Below are 18,776 nucleotides of genomic sequence, written 5' to 3'. Positions count from 1 at the left end.
TTGGTAGAACCGTTGAAAACACAACTACATAAAAGACATAAAAAATGTCACATGAATATAAGAAATAGGTACATGGAGGCATTTCCAATTTGGATATAATTGGAAACTGCTGAAGAGCCAGGCAGCCAAATGATATGCCACTCCTGGTGAAATAAAACCTTATCTGCAAAACACTGGCCATATTCTGCAAAATGCTGAGCACCCTCAGTTCTTGTGACATCATTGGAACTTGATGCCAGTCAGACCCTTGCAGAAAGTACTTCTTAGCAACTTGCAGAACTGAGCCCTAAACGTAGAGATATGAATCTGCTCAACCTGTTTCCAGGATCTGCACAGCTAGACCTCCGCACTTTAAGCAGATGCAGAAAACAAAAGAATAAAAGATCAAGATCACAAGTCTCACAGTGAAAAGATCGAAAGAAAGCAAAAAAAATCTATGTTTAGTATAGGCAGATAGATGTAACAGAAGCCTCCTTCAGCACACCAATAAGTGGTCTCTTTGACTGGGAAAGCAATCGCTGTTCCTATAACCTCATGGTTTTAAGGGTGTTAGTATGAGTTAAACTATAATAGCTTGAACAAAACAGGAATTACCAGCATAGACTGCTTCTCCTTTACTTTCATTTATTGATACAGCTAGTTCATCAGGGAGGAACTGAATTACTCCATGTGGATCATCATTCTTCAGAATGGTTATATTAACCCTTGTGGCAGTTCCCAACTTGCTTGGCAGTTCACTGTGGCTACTGAGTACCACAGAATAGAATTCATCCAGCTAGAATAGGAAAACTAAGTCAAAAAAATCATATAGACTCATAACATTCACAGCATGAAAAGAATGGACCACAGTCCACCATTACCAACCTGGCAAGAAAAGTTACAGCTTTAAAAAGCAAATCAATGAGCATGTGTTTCCTGTGCTAACTTCTGCATAATGAGCAGCACCCCATTTCCATCCCTGAAAGTAGGGAATGTCAACAGCTTATATGATGTAATAAGGTCACTTAGCACATCACACATACTACATCACAGTGTACAAAGGTATGAAATGATTATGTGGCAATATTCCATCAGCTATTCATTTATGGAAATATGAGTAAATAGCATGGATCTAAAGAACCTACTTCTAGGGCAAGTACATAATTAAGATCTTCATTCATTACTAGGCATAAAAGAACAAAATACCACATTTGTAAAAATCATCAAACATTCATGCATTTGTGTCCACAGAATTGTACTCAAGGATCATCCAGGTACTAATCACCTTACAAATATTTGCCTTGTTGCCACCAAACTAGTTAGCAAGGCAGCTGGTTTCAATTTTATCCCCCAGCAAGCTAACAACAGGAGAGTTGAAAATGAGGGGAAGCAGTTGCCCAACAACTTTTGATGATCCCAGAAAGAGGGGAAAGCCACCTGCTCCTGACCCAATGCACTGGAGAATGAGGTGTTGCAGGCCATCTGGATACCTCCCCAGGTGACATTTTAGGTAAAGGAAGTCCTATAGTCTTTTGGAGAAAGGGAGTTGCCACTGTAAACCCAGTTTCTGTGGGGAGGAGGTGATATTTGGATTCAGGGACCCAGATGTCATCTCAATAAATCATCTGGAAAAAGAGGTAAACAATGAGATGGCAAAATTTGCAGATGATACAAAACTACTCAGGATAGTTAAGTCCCAAGCAGACTGCGAAGAACTACAAAAGGATCTCTCAAAACTGGGTGACTGGGGTCTAAATTGGCTGTTACCACTCAAGAAAGAGATCTTGGAGACATTGTGGATAATTCTCCGAAAACATCCATTCAATGTATGTGGCAGTCAAAAAAAGAGAACAGAATGTTGGGAAACATTAAGAAAGGGATAGATAATAAGACAGAAAATATCATACTGCCTCTATATAAATCCATGGTATGCCCACATCTTGAATACCGTGTGCAGATGCGGTCACCCCATCTCAAAAAATTGATTGGAATTGGAAAAGGTTCAGAAAAGGGCAACAAAAATTATTAGGGATACGGAACGGCTGCCGTATGAGGAGAAATTAATAAGACTGGGACTTTTCAGCTTGGAAAAGAGACGACTAAGGGGGCATATGATTGAGGTCTATAAAATCATGACTGGTGTGGAGAAAGTAAATAAGGAAGTGTTATTTACTCCTCCTCATAACACAAGAACTAGAGGTCACCAAATGAAATTAATAGGCAGCAGGTTTAAAACAAACAAAAGGAAGTATTTCTTCACACAACGCTCAGTCAACCTGTGGAATTCTTTGCCAGAAGATGTTGTGAAGGCCAAGACTATAACAGGGTTCAAAAAAGAACTAGATAAATTCATGGAGGATAGGTCCATCAATGGCTATTAGCCAAGATGGGCAGGGATGGAGTCCCTAGCCTCTGTTTGCCAGAAGCTGGGAATGGATGACAGGGAATGGATGACAGGGAATGGATCACTTGATGATTACCTGTTCTGTTCATTCCCTCTGGGGCACCTGGCATTGGCCACTGTCGGAAGACAGGATACTGGGATAGATGAACTTTTGGTCTCACCCAGTATGGCTGTTCTTATGTTCAATATTAGGACCAAAACCTGATCATCATTCAAACCCAAATATCAGCCTAATTTTCCAATTCCCTACTCAGCACTTTAGGTTAGAAAAAAAAAGTTGCTCTTCTTTCAAATGGGTCGGGGAGAAAGAGTAAAGCATAAGGGTAACATTTCAAATCATCATCCCATCATGTAACATGTACATGGCACCTTTCATCCAAAGCTCTACAAATACTATATGCTCAGCATCACTGAGATGCAGCTACTTTTGGTGTGAAAGGCGTAGTCAGGTGGACAACAGAATTTCAGCATGCTGTATAATAATGGAGGAAGAGGAAACTTTGATCAAAGACATCAGGACAAACCCTACCCTTTCAACCAGTGTCACAGAAACTTTAATACCCATGCAAAGTGCACAGGACCCCAATTACTACAATCTCATGCAAAACAAATTCAGGTATATGTGTGTAACATGAAGGTGGGGGGAGTAGCTCCCTTTGATGGACACCCAGACATCCAATTAGCTGTAAAATCCCTCTTGGTCTGTTCTCTGCTTGCAGGAAGCCGATGAGAGACTCAAGGGAGCTTGGACAATGGCACGGAGTGACCCACCACCACTCAGCTCTTCTAATAGGTCCAGGTTTGTTATAGAAGGAGGACTCTTATACAAGGAGACCCTTTCTGGTAGGCACAAGGAGGACTGGCATCCTCAGAGACAGTTGGTAGTTCCAACTAAGTATAGGGAAAAGCACTTGAGCTTAGCCCATGATCACCCTAGTGGCCATGCTGGAGTGAACAGGACCAAGGACCATTTGGGGAAGTCATTTCACTGGGAGGGAATGGGCAAGGACATTTCAACCTATGTCCGGTCTTGTGAGGTGTGCCAGAGGGTGGGAAAGACCCAAGACCAGGTCAAGGCCCCTCTCCAGCCACTCCCCATCATTGAGGTTCCATTTCAGCATGTAGCTGTGGATATTTTGGGTCCTTTCCCTAAGAAGATACCCAGAGGAAAGCTGTACATACTGACTTTCATGGATGGCTTTCATGCCACCCGATGGCCAGAAGTAGTAGCTCTAAGCAACACCAGGGCTAAAAGCATGATCAAGGTATTGGCAGACATTTTTGCCAGGGTAGGTTGGCGCTCCAACATCCTTACAGATTCGGGAACTAACTTCCTGGCAGGGACCATGAAACATCTTTGGGAAGCTCAGAGGGTAAACCACTTGGTTGCCACCCCTTACCGCCATCAAACAAATGGCCTAGTGGAAGAGTTTAATGAGACTTTGGGGGCCATGATACGTAAATTTGTGAATGAGCATTCCAATGATTGGGACCTAGTGTTGCAGCAGTTGCTCTTTGCCTACAGAGCTGTACCGCATCCCCGTTTGGGATTTTCACCTTTTGAAGTCGTTTATGGCCACGAAGTTAAGGGGCCATTACAGTTGGTGAAGCAAGCAGAGAACAGACCAAGAGGGATTTTACAGCTAACTGGCTGGCTGGGTGTCCATCAAAGGGAGCCACTCCCCCCTCCCTTCATGATCACAATATGTGATAGTTTTATAGCTCAGTCAGTTTCTCTCTATTTCTGTGTCCCTTGATAAGGAAAAGAAAGACTGAAAAGAACCAACAGAAACCCATCGAAAATGTCACTAACATCTACAAGCTAAAGCATCTGTGTCATAAAAAATTGTTAAAACCACAGAATTTGTGAACACAATTTAAGTGTACAAAAATACTTTTACCTCTGGAACCCCATCCATCCTTGTTAGCAGAGTAATTACAATCTCCCTTTCACCAGGCTTAAATTCCAGAATTCCTGTGTTTCCATAGAACTCATTGCTGTCTCTAGGCTCTACAGTGTAGCGCAGAAACTGTTTGATAAGTGTCCCCTTGGAGCGGACAATTTGTAGTTCAACAGACTCCCCTTCCTTTAAAAAGAGAATGGAAGATCAAGCAGTTTCCCAGTACTCAAATATACTCTTAAGGTCAGGTGTCTACCATGAAAACTTACTTTTATAGTGTAGGGTCCTCTGGAAGAGGAAGAAAATTCAAATACTCCCCCAGGATCATCATTTTCCATAATGATCAGTTCACAACTAGTAAACCCAGATTTAAGGATCTCATTTTCCACACTGACCCTGAGAAAGGAAGATAAAGAGCTATTTTGAAGTGGCAGTATTGTTTGGAAAACAAATACAGTACTATGCAAAGTATATAAACGTATCAGAGCAATGGTAAACTCTGATGGGTTTGTTTTGCATGTCCCAACCATGAAAGAGTATCAATAATTAACTGCAATGGTGACATTGATTAAACAAAGAAATCACAATTATATGAGAATGTTTTCATGTATTTGTTTTTGGTTTGATTTTTATATTTGGGTTTTTTTGTTTGTTTTGGGTTTTTTTGCTTCTAAAATATCTTCACTTTTTGTTGAGTGTATTGTGGCTGGTTGGTCTGAATTTAACAAGGTCACATGTGCCTAGAACACTCAGAGAAAGAAATGAAAATACGTTTGTACAGATAAATACTTAAAGATCAGATTTAGTGCTATGTTGTACTTTATTCCATGTGTAATAAATATTCCCACATCACCAAGATAGCCATACTTAATTTAATAGTCACACATTTGGGACCCTACCCTGCTCTCATTAAAGTTAATACAAGTTTTGCCATTGACTTCAATGGGAGTAGGACTGGACTCTTGATATTATTAACTTGATTCTCCCCTATGGCTTACCACTGGTTGGTGCAGGATGTGTGGGGTGGTATCAGGGAGATAGCTAGGGTGACCAGATGTCACGATTTTAGAGGGACAGTCCCGATTTTTGGATCTTTTTCTTATATAGGCTCCTATTAACCCCCACCCCGTCCCGATTTTTCACATTTGCTGTCTGGTCACCCTAGAGATTGCCCTGGACCCAGTAGGAGTTTGTGCTTCTTCCTAGCAGCTATAACTTTTGTCATGGGTGAAAGATCCTTTATGGCCCCTACGCCTGTGTAGCACAGGCATAGGGTAGCATTGCTCTGCCATGCCCACTTCTGACATACCTCCTATTCCAAGACAGGTGGTGACTGATGCATGATGGGAACTGGCACGCTTGTGCCAGCAGAGTGTTCCCTGTGATGGGAGATTTCACTGCAGGCAATTTGTGACCAGTTACTGGCCTCTTTGCACTTTATTAGTGGCACAAACAGGCCAGATCTGATTACAGAATCCAGTCCTACATATTTAAGTAAAAACAGAGGAGTTCGAGGTTATATATATATATATATATTAATAAGAGCTAATGGAAAAGTTGGTCCATGAAGTGCAAAGAAACTGAAGGAAGAATTATGCTTCCACACGTGATTCTGACCTCTTCTGTTACAAACATTGCCTGTCCTCTAATAAATCAATCATCTTGTCTCCACTGAGCTTTCTTGTACTTTTTCCCCCTCACATCAGACTCTTTACAGGTAACACTTTAAGCCTGATGGCATAAAAGACACCAGAGAAGCTAGCATTGAAGGATGCACTGAAAAGCCCTTTTGAATTTGGATAATATATAGGTCCATATACTTTCATATAATTGGATCCTTTCAGATTATTTGTTTCCAATGAAAATTAGGATCTATGTACAGCACATGATTGTCTGCATTTGTTCTACCTCTTACCCACCCTTGATCTGTATTTCACATTAAAATAAGAAAATAAACCTTCACTTGGGACCAAAATTTATCAAATATTTGGAATTTACTGAATCACAAATTCCCAAAGGCAATTCTGGAAATCACTAAAGAATAATGCTCCTGGTTCCTGATTATTACCTATCACAGCCCATTCTAAACAAAAGATACAGGACAATGAGTCCTTTATTATTCAATAGGTGTCACTTGTTTGTGTTGGTTAACTATGAAAATTATTGATGTGTCAGTGGAAGAAGTTGTACTACAAAATATATGCAGGTTATTTAAAGAAGAAAATAACTCTGCTCATAAGTTGTTTTAGGATATTTATAGAACACTTGTTTTGGTCAATTGTACTCAGTTCAGTGATTTAACTGAGGCGAGTTGTACTTGTGGCGATTTTAAACAACTAATCCACTGTTTCATCAAATGCTGAAACATCAAACGCTGAGCCATGCATTCATAACATCCATCATTTCACAGACCCTAAATAAAGAAGCATTTTCAAGCTGGCACCCCATGTCACCAAACGAAACTGCAAAGGAAACATGCATTGCCTGAGGAGATGCAGAAGGTACACTTTTTCGGAGAGAAAGAAATGATAAAGAGGACAGAGTCTTGTCCAACCCAACCGCTTTCAAAACAAAGTGTTGATTCACTGAAGACAAAGACACAGCTCGCTGCACTTACCCAAAGTACACGACAAACCTTTCTGTCTCTACCCTGTCAATACAGAGAGAAAGAAAGGGGGAGAGGGATAAAAGTGCCATTTGCCAGAATTTCAATAATACCAATCTTAGAAGAGAAGGATAAAAAAAACTAAAGCTTTTTTTTTTCTTTTCCAATAGCTAATAATGTCTGTTTTATGGGAACACTACTTGCTTGGCACTTCCCTGTTTACAAATGCCAGCAAGAGGTTCAGCAGTTTCCACTTAGGAGAGATGACCCCATGACCAATCAGCATGTCAAGACCCATTCAAGACATTCCTTACCAAGCCTCCCCTAAGAGCTCGATGGCTGCCAAGCACTGTACATACTCACAAACCGCAGCAACTGAGTAAATTTTATTCAGCTCTGTTTGTAATTACTTTGTGCCTTTAATTAGACAAAAAAAACTTTATTCTCAGGTCTACATGCCTTTAGGATCTGTTTTTTCATCAATCTGCCAAAATAAGTATATTGGCAGATAAACATAGGGAGAGTTTGAATGAGAACACATAAAAACCCCTGCTCAACAGGAAGTTACATGAAGTCTCATTTATGACAATTTTTTGATTAATCAAAGTACAAAAGTACAATATATAAAAGGAAAGTATTTTTCTACTCTCTTAATTCCCTCAATTTTAGTCACACATTTGTAACCAAATTATAATGATTAGCCAAGAACAGAGTGGAAATGAGGTTGAGTATGTCTCGGCTTGGCAATTTTTAACACCATATTTTTACTATGTGTTAATAGCCCCATCTTTTTATATATCATCATGCATCACAATGGTACAAACAGGCGACAGTTAGGTTTAGGGGGAGAAATTCTACTGAAGTCAATGGGGAGTTTTGTTATTGACTTCAGTGAGGTCAGGATTTGCTCCTTCCTTCACAAAATATACTGCAAAAGTGTTTCAGAGCCAAGTATTAATATAATGAAAATACTAGGAAAAATATTCCAAGTTTGCTAAACCAAAAAAAGTTAATTAACTTTTAATCTGAACAAATATAACCCACATACTTAGAAATGGCATTGTAACATCAATAGCCAAGCTGTTGGTAGTATATAAACACAGGACACAAAGGAGACATCCTGACTACCAGATGGGTTTTTAATATGTATGTTCAAGCTTTTGTTAGGATTTAAATTATAATAATTTCTTAATGAGTGAATGGTCAAGCCAGACACAATATCCCTTTCAGCTGCATGGAGTTACATTGAATGAATCCACATATAACTGAGACAAAAATCTCTGTTAAGAAGATGGACTGAGGAAGCTTGTCAGCATCTAGTAGCAAGTTGTAATGAACTATATGGCTAACAGCATAAAATTTGAAGAGGGCGACTACAATGAAAGAGGCAAAGAATACCACGAGGCTTACAACCTGAAATAAAAAACTGAGTGTTCTTAAAAATTAATATCAGAGAGGTTGCTTCTGGTCCCATTGAAGTCAAAGAAAGTTTTGGCATCGACTTCAATCAAAGCAAGACTGGGTCCTTTTAAAAAATATATGTACTCTATCCAGGCTAATGAGGATAAAACAGCTGCTTTGACATGATGTATTTTCCTAGATTTATTTGTATATTCTTTCTGAAAAAATAAACACCTATGAAAAAAATAAAATATTAAATAGAAACAATGAGGATTAGATTTCATAACTTCTGCTCACACAGAGCACTGAAGTAAATGGGATCACTCACAGAGTAAGTATGCTGGTCCTGAATATTTACAACCTGTGTTATGCTGATATTAAAAGAATTATCAAATACATTAGTCACTAAGAGACTAAAAAAAAGAAATTAGTGTTGTGAATTTGAAATTTAGATCCAAACATTCACATTAGAGAACTCATGTGGCTTTACTTTTATGCTATATTTTCTTGGGAAAATGAGCCCGATCCTGCTAATTTTCATTTTCTAGTACTGCATATTAATGAATATACTTTACTGATTTAGGCCCCAATTCTGCAAACTTGTGTGTGTGTGCTTAACTTTAATCACAAAAGTAGTTCTTTTGATTCAATGGGACTGTTCACTTGTAGCAGTGAACTAAGGACCTAATCCAGAACAGCAAATACCATGCCTATGCCCAGGCATATGCCTGTAACAGCCTGTTTCCTTGCGCTCTCTGGTGCACATTGAGGATTTGCATTATGGAAGCAGATATTCCAACTGCTGCAGTGAGTTGCACATGACCTTAGTCCTTCCCCATTCCCTATGCATATTGGGCCGAATCCTCAACTGCACTTGAGCAGTTCTCAGGAAACCTGGGGGTGGAACAAAGGTTGCTTTTTATTATCTGATCATGGTGACAAACACTGATTTATCCCCTGGTGAGCAGATTCATTTTACACTTCCCCTACTGTGCCCCAACTAAAGGCATACACTGGCAGCACTGTAATGATGCCTATGTCAGAACGTATTTATGCATATGTCAAAGATTTTAAGTTTTGTTTTCTCCAAGCAAAAGTTATGGGGAAAAAGCTGTCAAACTTAAAATTTCACTATAAAATGAGTGATTATTAGGAAGATCACATCTGATCTGATCTCAATTAAGTTTTTTAACAGAAACCATCAGAGAAGTGAAGTTCTGAAACAGCCTCCCAAGGGGAGCAGTGCGGGCAAAAATCCTAACTCGCTTCAAGACTGAGCTTGATAAATTTATGGAGCGGATGGTATGATGACACTGCCTACAATGGTATGTAGCCATCTGCGACTGCTAGTAGCAAATATCTCCAATGGCCGGTGATGGAACACTGGATGGGGAGGGCTCTGAGTAACTGCAGAGAATTCTTTCCTGGTATCTGTCTGTTGTGTCTAGCTGAAATGCTCAGGGTCCAACTGACCACCATATTTGGGGTCAGGAAGAAATTTTCCCCAGGTCATATCGGCAGAGACCCTGGGGGGATTTTGCCTTCCTCTGCAGCATGGGGCCTGGGTCACTTGCAGGTTTAAACTAGCATAAAATGGTGGATTCGCTGTAACTTGAAGTCTTTAAATCACGATTTGAGGCTTCAATAATTCAGCCAGAGGTTATGGGTCTATTACAGTAGTGGATGGGCGAAGGTCTGCACTTGCAATGTGCAGGACATCAGACTAGACAACTATGATGGTGCCTTCTCACCTTGATATCTATAAGTCTATGAGAAAAAGTATAAAATGCTTCCTTCTTGAAAACCAAATATGCAATCTCTGATACTTTTGTAACAAACAGACTTAAAAAATATTGTCCCCTAAATGCCTCTTACAGTTTACACCAGATTCACAAGGTTTCTTGTGCATTCTTTTCAATTAGCTGGTATTGAACACTGTCAGAAAGGATGCTGGACTAAATGGACCTTGGATTTGATCCAATATGGCAATTTCTATGTATATATAAACTATTTCCATTTTAAATTAAAAAAAGAAAAAACTAATGGAGAAACTTAACATAGTTGAGGTTCAAAGATCTTGAATAGCAAATAAGACTTTCAGCAAAAACATGAGTTCCATGCTTTGAAATTTGCCTGGAAAACAGAACTGTCAGTGAATTTGTTTAATTTTTCATTAAAATCATGCTTCATTAAACATATTTAGTTCAGAGCAAGGGATTCAGGCAAGGTAAACTTCAAATTGCTATGGAATGTTGTTTGATCACTCTGCTTCCTAGGTTTGTATTCAATGCTCATCCCTCTTTAATTTTTTGGGGATTATCCACTGATTTAATTAGTGCCAAGACCTAGTTTTAAAGAAAAGTATTAAAGTAGGATTTGCCATAGTACAAATTCCACAGAGTTTCTCATCAGAGGGGATACCTCTGCCTAGGGTTTAATCCAAAAATATATTTGATTCTCTGGAGATTATTTTAGTTTTCACTTATTTTTCTATTAATGACAGATGAAATTCAGTGTTGTCTTGAATGGTAATCAAAATTAGCAGTAGCAGTTGGAATTAGCACTCACTCCAATATTCTATTCATTATTTTCAAGAAGTCTGATAAATCTCTGAAGACAAGACCAGCTAAATTTTTACAGTGAAAGTTGGGTGAGTTTAACATGAAAAGCTTTTGAACAATTCACATCCCTGTATTAGAACACCAGCTCTTTTGGAAGAGAAGTTGAAAGCATAGTAAAGCCAAAACATTGAGTAAGGAGAAAATATTATAGTATGTGCTGGTATTTCTTTGAACCTCAGTGCAGAGGGCATCTCACAACATATAAGCCACAACTGAGCACTGCAATTAAGGAACTTAATCAGCCTGAGAGGCCTTCAATGGGCTCTGTGCAATTAGCTGAGTTTCCACCATTGACTAATTTCTACTGCACTAAAAACCATCAGACACTTCACACTGAAAGGTCACAAACTTACATTTTGTAACTGCAATGTTTAAACCTCTTCCTTATAACTCAAAATGTAAACATTTTCTGAATATACTTACAGCCAGATTTGTAGCAGATGTAAATTGAGATAGCTCCACCGAAGTCAATGGAACTATGGAGATTTACACCAGCTGTAAATCTGGGCCATTGTACATCCACAACCTTGTTCTAGTTTCCCAAATTACATCAGATATGATTTCAAAAAAATGTGTGAACAAATACTCTAAGCACTCTATTTTCCATCTGTAGTTGGCAAGAAGACAAGGGTCTTTTCTTCCTCATGTAGCTCTCACCACAGTGATCTGGTGTTATTTATGTTTTGGTTTGGATTCTGGCTGAATTACTGCCTGGCACTCAACATGAGGCTACACCCAAAATAACCCACTCAGAGTCTTCACCAGGAGCAGTATATGGTTGCCTCCTCAATCAATCAGTTCTTCTCTTAAGGTGCACAATATAACAGTCCTTCATAATTTGTATTGGTCTCCAATTTGTTTCTGGATGAAATTTGGGGTGTTATTTTTTTCCTATGAAGTGATTGCTTCATGCTTTATACATGGCTTCCTATAATATTGTCCCAATATTGTCTCTTCCAAACTGTGGTAGTTACAATCAGCTGAAATGCGTAAACTAGCAGCGCCACAATTTAAACTGGAAGGGCCTGGAGGAAAGGTTCTCACAGAGAAGGATCCCCAACACTGAAGCTGAATTCTGCCCCACTTGATTTCACAGAGCCCAGATTTGTTTAACTCAGGGAATATAGTCAGGCCTACCTATTAACTGAGGCTTCTCCTGAAGGGTGGTGGTTTTTAATAGAGAACAGGAGAGCAAGGAGAGGGAAAATGTATTTATGATGGGCTGAGAGTTTCTTTGTAAATATGGATGTATTTTAAATCTTTAATGTCTTGTAAAAATGTAACCTAAATAGAGTTAGGCACATTAACTAAATTTCAATAAGTAACATACAATCTTCATTAGAGCTCATATAATAAGAGCATATTTTATCTATGATGTTACTAAATGTATGTATGTGTGTGTGGGTATAGATATATAGATTTACTAAAGCTACCATAGCCTACACATTTGATTTTCACCTTGATTGATGCTGCAGTATATAGTACAGCACAAACACTTATCCAGCATGCAGTCTCTTTGTGTTGATTCTAATTCATTACTGCTGAGAGGTGCTGGGTTGCCAGCCCTGGAAACTGAAGTCTTCTGTTCCCCACAAAATAGAAACCATGCAGACAGCAGCAGTGCAAGCTTTCACATATCACCCTGCCATTATCCTTCACCCATGATTTGGAAGAGCCATTTCTAACAGAGAGAGGTGGTCTCCATGTTCATTCCATTCTTGGCTTTGGCTAGCACCAGAACTGCCAAATTTCAGCCATAGGCCTGAGGGAGATTAACTCGCTGCTAGACAGAGACTGTATAGGTCCACAGAAAAATTTGGATTTTGTCTCCTGCTTGGTTTCCTCTGCTTCTTCACCTCTGACCTTGCCAACAGCAGCTTGGGAAATCTGCTTACTGCTGGCATACACTTTACCCCATCACTGTCCATATCAGTACTCCCTGCTGCCCCTGAAATGCACAGCCACAGCAGAAGAATGGTTTTATTTATTAAACTGCATAGTGCCCTATTCAACTCCTCATTGTGGCCATAATTTTCAAGTCATAATCGGGGGGGGGGGAGGAGGAATGATCAGAGTGATTGGAGGGAGGGAATAGACTTGTAACACGTAACACATTGCTGAAAGGATTGGGGAAGTCTACCTTGTGTGCTGTCTCTGGCTTCTATTAATCTTATCTGTTTCTTCTTCCTCCCCTTTGCTTCTCCTCATCCTTCGTTGATTCTCTTCACCCTATCTTGCTACATCATTTCCCCAAATCCTTAGTTGCTTCTTCTGTCTTCAATCTCCCGCAGTCTCTGCCCAGAGTTTCTGCTGGCAGGTAACCTCCTTTTCCTCAGGAACCATACAAACTTAAAAATCGTTCTGATGTAATTTAAAACATTTGCTGTAAATTTGTGTCTTTTATTTGTTGCTCTTCAAATTCTTTTTTGGCTTGTCTAATTATACTTTTACACTTGACTTGCCAGAATTTATGTTCCTTCCTATTTTCCTCAGTAGGATCTGACTTCCACTTTTTAAGGGATGTCTTTCTGTCTCTAACCACCTCTTTTACTCTGTTGAATAGCCGTGGTGGCACTTTTTGGTCTTTTACTGTTTGTTTTTTTATTATTATTATTTGGGGTATACATATAGTTTGAGCTTCCATTATGGTGTTTTTAGAAAATTTCCATGCAGCTTGCAGGCATTTAATTCTTGACTGTTCCTTTTAATTTCCATTCAACTAGCCTCTTCACTTTTGTGTAGTTCCCCTTTTTGGAGTTAAATGCTAATGTAGTGAATTCCTTTTGTATTTTCATCCCTACAATTATGTTAAATTTAATTATAATATGGTTGCTATTACCGAGCAGTTCAGCTTCACTGACCTCTTGGACCAGATCCTGTGCACCACTTATGACTAAACCGTCCCATCTAGAGCCACCCACAGAAAGAAAAGCAGAGAAGCGAGGGAAATATTCCTCCTGTATTTGTCTCTTCAGTGGGTCTATGACTTTTATGTAATCAGTAGCTGGTGGAGAACACAAGGAGCTCTCACAGAAGCATCCAGCAAAGTTTCTGCAAGGCAGGCCTAACAATGATTTATTTTGTGATGAAGTAGCATATGATAAACTGTCTTCCTGAATGCTGACCTTGTATAGATCAGTAGGAACTTGAGGTTCTGGTGTTTCTCTTCACCTGTTGTATGCTTGTGTGAAATGATTGCATTTGATTGGCTATGGGTGTCTAGTGTTCAGCTTTCTGGGAGCTTGTGTGCATTCCTTGCAAGTGTTTCTTCCAGATAAGACACTGATTGGGGAGGGCAAATGTTGGGTGCTAGCTGCAGCTGTCCTTGATGAAGATCTCGGGGGAGGGGGTGCACCAGATGCCCAACTTACAGCAAGTATGCTCATCTGTTGTGCTGGAAGGAGGAGCACAGCTGGAAAGTTCTGCCCCAGAGTACTGGGAGGTGGAGTAGCAAATGGGAGGCATTATATATATGTTTAGGGGCTCTTATTAGGCTGTTTGGGAACAGGGAAGGGGGTGTAAACCATGTTCTAAGGTGCTGCTAAGAGCTAAGAGCAATACTCTTCCTCCTATAGTCTGTCTAATGTATTCTGCACTAACTGAAGCATGCATGCATGTGACAGCAAGATGCATTACAAGCTCCAAACCAGATGATTGTGAAAAAAGGGACTCCAGGCCACTGCTGTCACCTGAGAATCCATGAGCTGTGATGGAGTTAGTCAAATACCCAAGAATGAGAACTATCATAAAAGAGAGTGACCACATATTTTCAATGGGAGCAGCAAACATAACCCCCATCAAAGAAAATAGCATTATGTGGACTGTAGCAAGTATTGTATGATTTACAATTCTAATTTCTTTTTTGTGTTAGCTCACAGAGTGTTGACCTTCCAGTGGAAATCATCATTAAGAGCTAGAACCAAAAGTTTCATGAACTGTGAAACTGTACATGCTACATGTCTATAGCACTTCTGGATACCTTGGCATTTTTAGAAGTGGATTAGTACATGCATATTTTCACAGAAATATAATGAGAGATCAGAGTTGAAATGTGAACTTAGTAGTCTAACAAGGTCTTCAAAACCATATTTCTGCCATAGCAAATATGAAATCAACTCATTAGATAGCAAGGAGAACATACATCCCCACGTTACCCTCCAGGGAAAACAGAAATCATCCACAACACTGGTCTAGGGTACAATGTTCCATCAGGCTTCTCCCAACACACTGCATGAATTGTGCTCTTTATAGTATTAGGATGCAATACCTGTCCAAGGTTAATGTCACAGTTTCGTTCATTTCAGGGATATCATCAGCTTTGACAGTAATGTTGATTGTAGTGTCACTTTGTCCAGATAAAAACAAAACAGAGCCGTTAAAAGGACTTAGATCATCATATGTTACTGCTTTTGGATTGAGGCCAGAAGGTTTCAAACTCCAAAACACAGTGGCTTGTCCATCAGTCCCATCTCGATGCAGAGCAATGGAAACCTAGAAAACAATATGGCAATCTGTGACTTTAAAACCAACAGATTAATTTTTTTACAAATCAACTACACCCTAACAAACTACTAACTGGACAGTGTGCATGTTGGTATGGACAGGCTGATTCTTCTTTCAATTACATCAGTGAATATCAGAATTAACACCATGGAAATCAATGAAGCTACAACAATGAAATACTGTGAAAATATGTATTTCATGTATTCATTTGACTCATTTATACAATCATATATGTTTAGATTAATAAAGAGATAAAGCAAGCTGTTTACAACTTAATTCATATGACAATTTAGTAAGAAGCCACAAGTATAATAAGCTTTGTGTGACTGAATTGCCAATGCTCATCTCTTCAAGAAGAGAAATTGGTTTTAAATATAATTACCACATATTTACTTTCATTATTTTAGCACCATCTCATCAACTAATTGTTTAAACTAATTAGCAGAGTTTTAATTGGAGTTTGAAAAAGACAGCCTGCCAATGAAGCTGTCCAAATTCAGGAACCGTGGGAAGACTGGCTTTAAGATAATGGTGAAAGAAAATGAGAGTGTGAAAAAAAAAGAAATAGTGTTTCCTGGTTGATATTAGAACACACAGAAGAATCTTAGTGCACTTGAAAATGATTCTGTTGGGCTCACAAACTTTAAAAATATAATGTTTGGAAAATACTATGCCTGGGTGACAAAATGACATGTTTTATTTATCAGTGGGTCAACGGAATAACCAGCATAATCACGTCCATGAGGTTGATAGTTCTCGCTCTCTCATTTGGGAACAACATTTTTAAAATCCCTGAAAAGTGCACTTTACTAGCTCAAACAGGTCATCAGAGTAATTATGTAATCTTGTGACAAAATGATGAGCAGTGGTAAATACATACTCCACTTTTCCCCTCAATTTCCTCTCTCTCTCTGTCATTCTCAAAAACCAATAAAAACCAGTAACATGTATGCAGCATTCACAACAAGATGAGTTGGTATGTATAACTGTATCTTTATTTCTAGCATTCATTTCTAACTTCTTATCTTAGACCTTGATCCTGCAAACACTTGCACATGTGCTTTACTTTAAGCCTATGAGTAGTTCCATTGTTTTCAATGGACTACCAATATCTTCAGATCAAAGTTTGTGGGACAGCATAGGAAACTAACTGCTCTGTAGATAAATAAAGAACTCAAGCTCCAGGATTGTCAGTCTTCCACCTAATAAGTTAAATTTATGGGGAAAAAACAATAAAATAACAGTGATTCTGAGTATTTCTTGATTATTTTTCACATTTGCAGTAACGTTAAAACTTCAGGGATTGAATGCTAGTCTTTGAAAGCTAAACGGGAAGAAATGTTTTTAATTGCACATTTGTAAGCTGATCAGAAATATAAGTACAAACTTTGATAGCAACCAGGATTTATTTTCTGCACCTTTTTTATTCAGTTCAAAATGAAAAAAAAAAATGTTCTACTATATTTTGAGCCTTTAATACCTGATCTCGAAGCAGACACTTTATCCCTTTAGCCAGAGGACAATTTTTTAAAAGGTAACAAAATATCATTAGCACTTTGTGACAGCTGTTTAGAGCTGGGATCCCCCTTTCTAGTCCAGGGCTCCTTTCAATGAACCCTAGGATTGGGGTCTTGCTAACCCTTTAAGTATGGCCAGCAGGCTGAATGTGTCTTGAACTTTTAAATGGGTACCTTTTCTAACATGGCTTTAAAACAGGCTTTGGCAGGGTGAGGGTTAAAACCCAACTGCAAACAGTTAGCTGCTTCTGCATTTTGCTAACAAGGATATGAAGATGGCAAGGTGTTTGCCAGGAAAACAAAAGGCAGAGTTCAGGTGGACTGCTCAGCCTTAACTTTAGAAACATTCTGACTTTGGAGTGCTTGATTTCTCAGTCTTCACATTGAATCACTGCTAGTATTTTACATGGAAGACTATAGTAAATCTTATTTGCATACAAATTGAACTTGATAGCAGGCAGGAGCATAATTTATTTTTAAAATTTTAGTCATTATATTCAAAAATGTTGTAAATATTTTCCCCTTGTGTTCTCAATATTTTAAATGCAACAAACTTAGAGATGGAAACCAACCAAAATCTTGAACTTGAACACACTCAAGCTTTTGGGAAATTAATATCCTGATCCACAGCTCAAGCCCATCCCTGAATATTATAAATGTTGCATTAGGAAAAGGTTAGCCCATTTACATGGTTACCTCAAATAAGACACAACTAAGGCAAATTTGATCCCTGCCTCTCCTCCAATTCTGAGTTCCTATGTGTGGGTCTAACTTTACCTCTTAGTGTACAGGACCCTCAATCATGGATCTGTATCAGAGATAAGGGACCAAAATATCCCTCAGTATATTTTGTTTAGTGTGACTATATGAAAGATTAACCCTTTGCGGATGTGTTTATAGATATCACAGGCCAAATTCACCTCTGTTATAATGCCATAAAAGTATTAGATAATTTTGGCCTTTATGAAAAAAACTCTTCTTTTCCTAATGTGGCTTTTATTTTTAAGATGGGAAATGTTTTAGATCAGGTGTGATTTACAGAAAGGTTTCTCTCCCATTAACTTTTGAAAGGCTACACTAAGTAAAATAGATTAAACTTCCTCCAAATAACTTGCAACAGTGAAGGACAATATGAAAAGGGCTTACTTACCATGGTAGCAGTGGAGTCCTCTGGCTCATGAAGAATAATTGGAAGATTACTAGTAAAACCAATTTCCCCATTTGCGATGTCAGGAGTAATCCTCAGGGAAATATTTCGAATCTCACCTAGTCTAGGACTTATAGATGGGATTGGAGGAATGATATTTACCAGCTCAACTCTTTCCATCTACAAAAGAAACAAAAAAACCCAAATTCTTTACTATCAAATGGGCACAACTCTGTTGTTTCGAAGTGGGAAATATGTGGCGATATATTGTCATTTTGTATCTTTAGCAATATCCTTGCAATTTTTCTCTTATTTTTTCATTTGTGTTTTATCTTATGTGAACTGTAAGTCTCCTTCCTGTGGTACAAGGCTGAAAATACATGACTTGAAGAGAAGGAGAGGGCTCCATCAGATATCTAGGTGTCTCAAGTCAAGCCTTGTTCATGTTGAATACACTGGTCTGAACTTACTGGGAAGTGACAAAGCACTCAGTGGAGAGGGGTGGGAAGCAAGTCTACTCTCATAGATAAAGCCCCCATGCCTGACCAAGGGGCCCCAACTTCTGAAGGATTTTCCCTGCAAAGGAAGAGGTTCTAGTGAAGTAAAGCCATCACAGTGGCTCCTTTCCCAACATATTTTCTGAATATCGATATATGGGATGTGATATGAGGAAAGAGGTGTGGCTAAAACTCATCTGT

The 18,776-nt window shown here is 38.8% G+C and overlaps 1 protein-coding gene across 1 annotated transcript in view; it reads right to left on the bottom strand.

Moving 5' to 3' along the window:
- Nucleotides 1–18,776, bottom strand: part of ADGRV1 (adhesion G protein-coupled receptor V1) — a 438,752-nt gene that overhangs the window by 385,309 nt on the left and 34,667 nt on the right. The window contains exons 10-14 of the mRNA XM_034773174.1: nt 18,082–18,258; nt 15,179–15,402; nt 4,554–4,680; nt 4,285–4,470; nt 595–775 (exon numbers count right to left, since the gene is read on the bottom strand). Coding sequence (XP_034629065.1) covers nt 595–775; nt 4,285–4,470; nt 4,554–4,680; nt 15,179–15,402; nt 18,082–18,258 — 895 coding nt within the window. The remainder of the gene's footprint in view (nt 1–594; nt 776–4,284; nt 4,471–4,553; nt 4,681–15,178; nt 15,403–18,081; nt 18,259–18,776) is intronic.

Source organism: Trachemys scripta, chromosome 6 (genome assembly GCF_013100865.1).
Source record: "Trachemys scripta elegans isolate TJP31775 chromosome 6, CAS_Tse_1.0, whole genome shotgun sequence".
NCBI lineage: Eukaryota > Metazoa > Chordata > Testudines > Emydidae > Trachemys > Trachemys scripta.
This window is presented reverse-complemented; position numbering and strand designations above follow the sequence as displayed.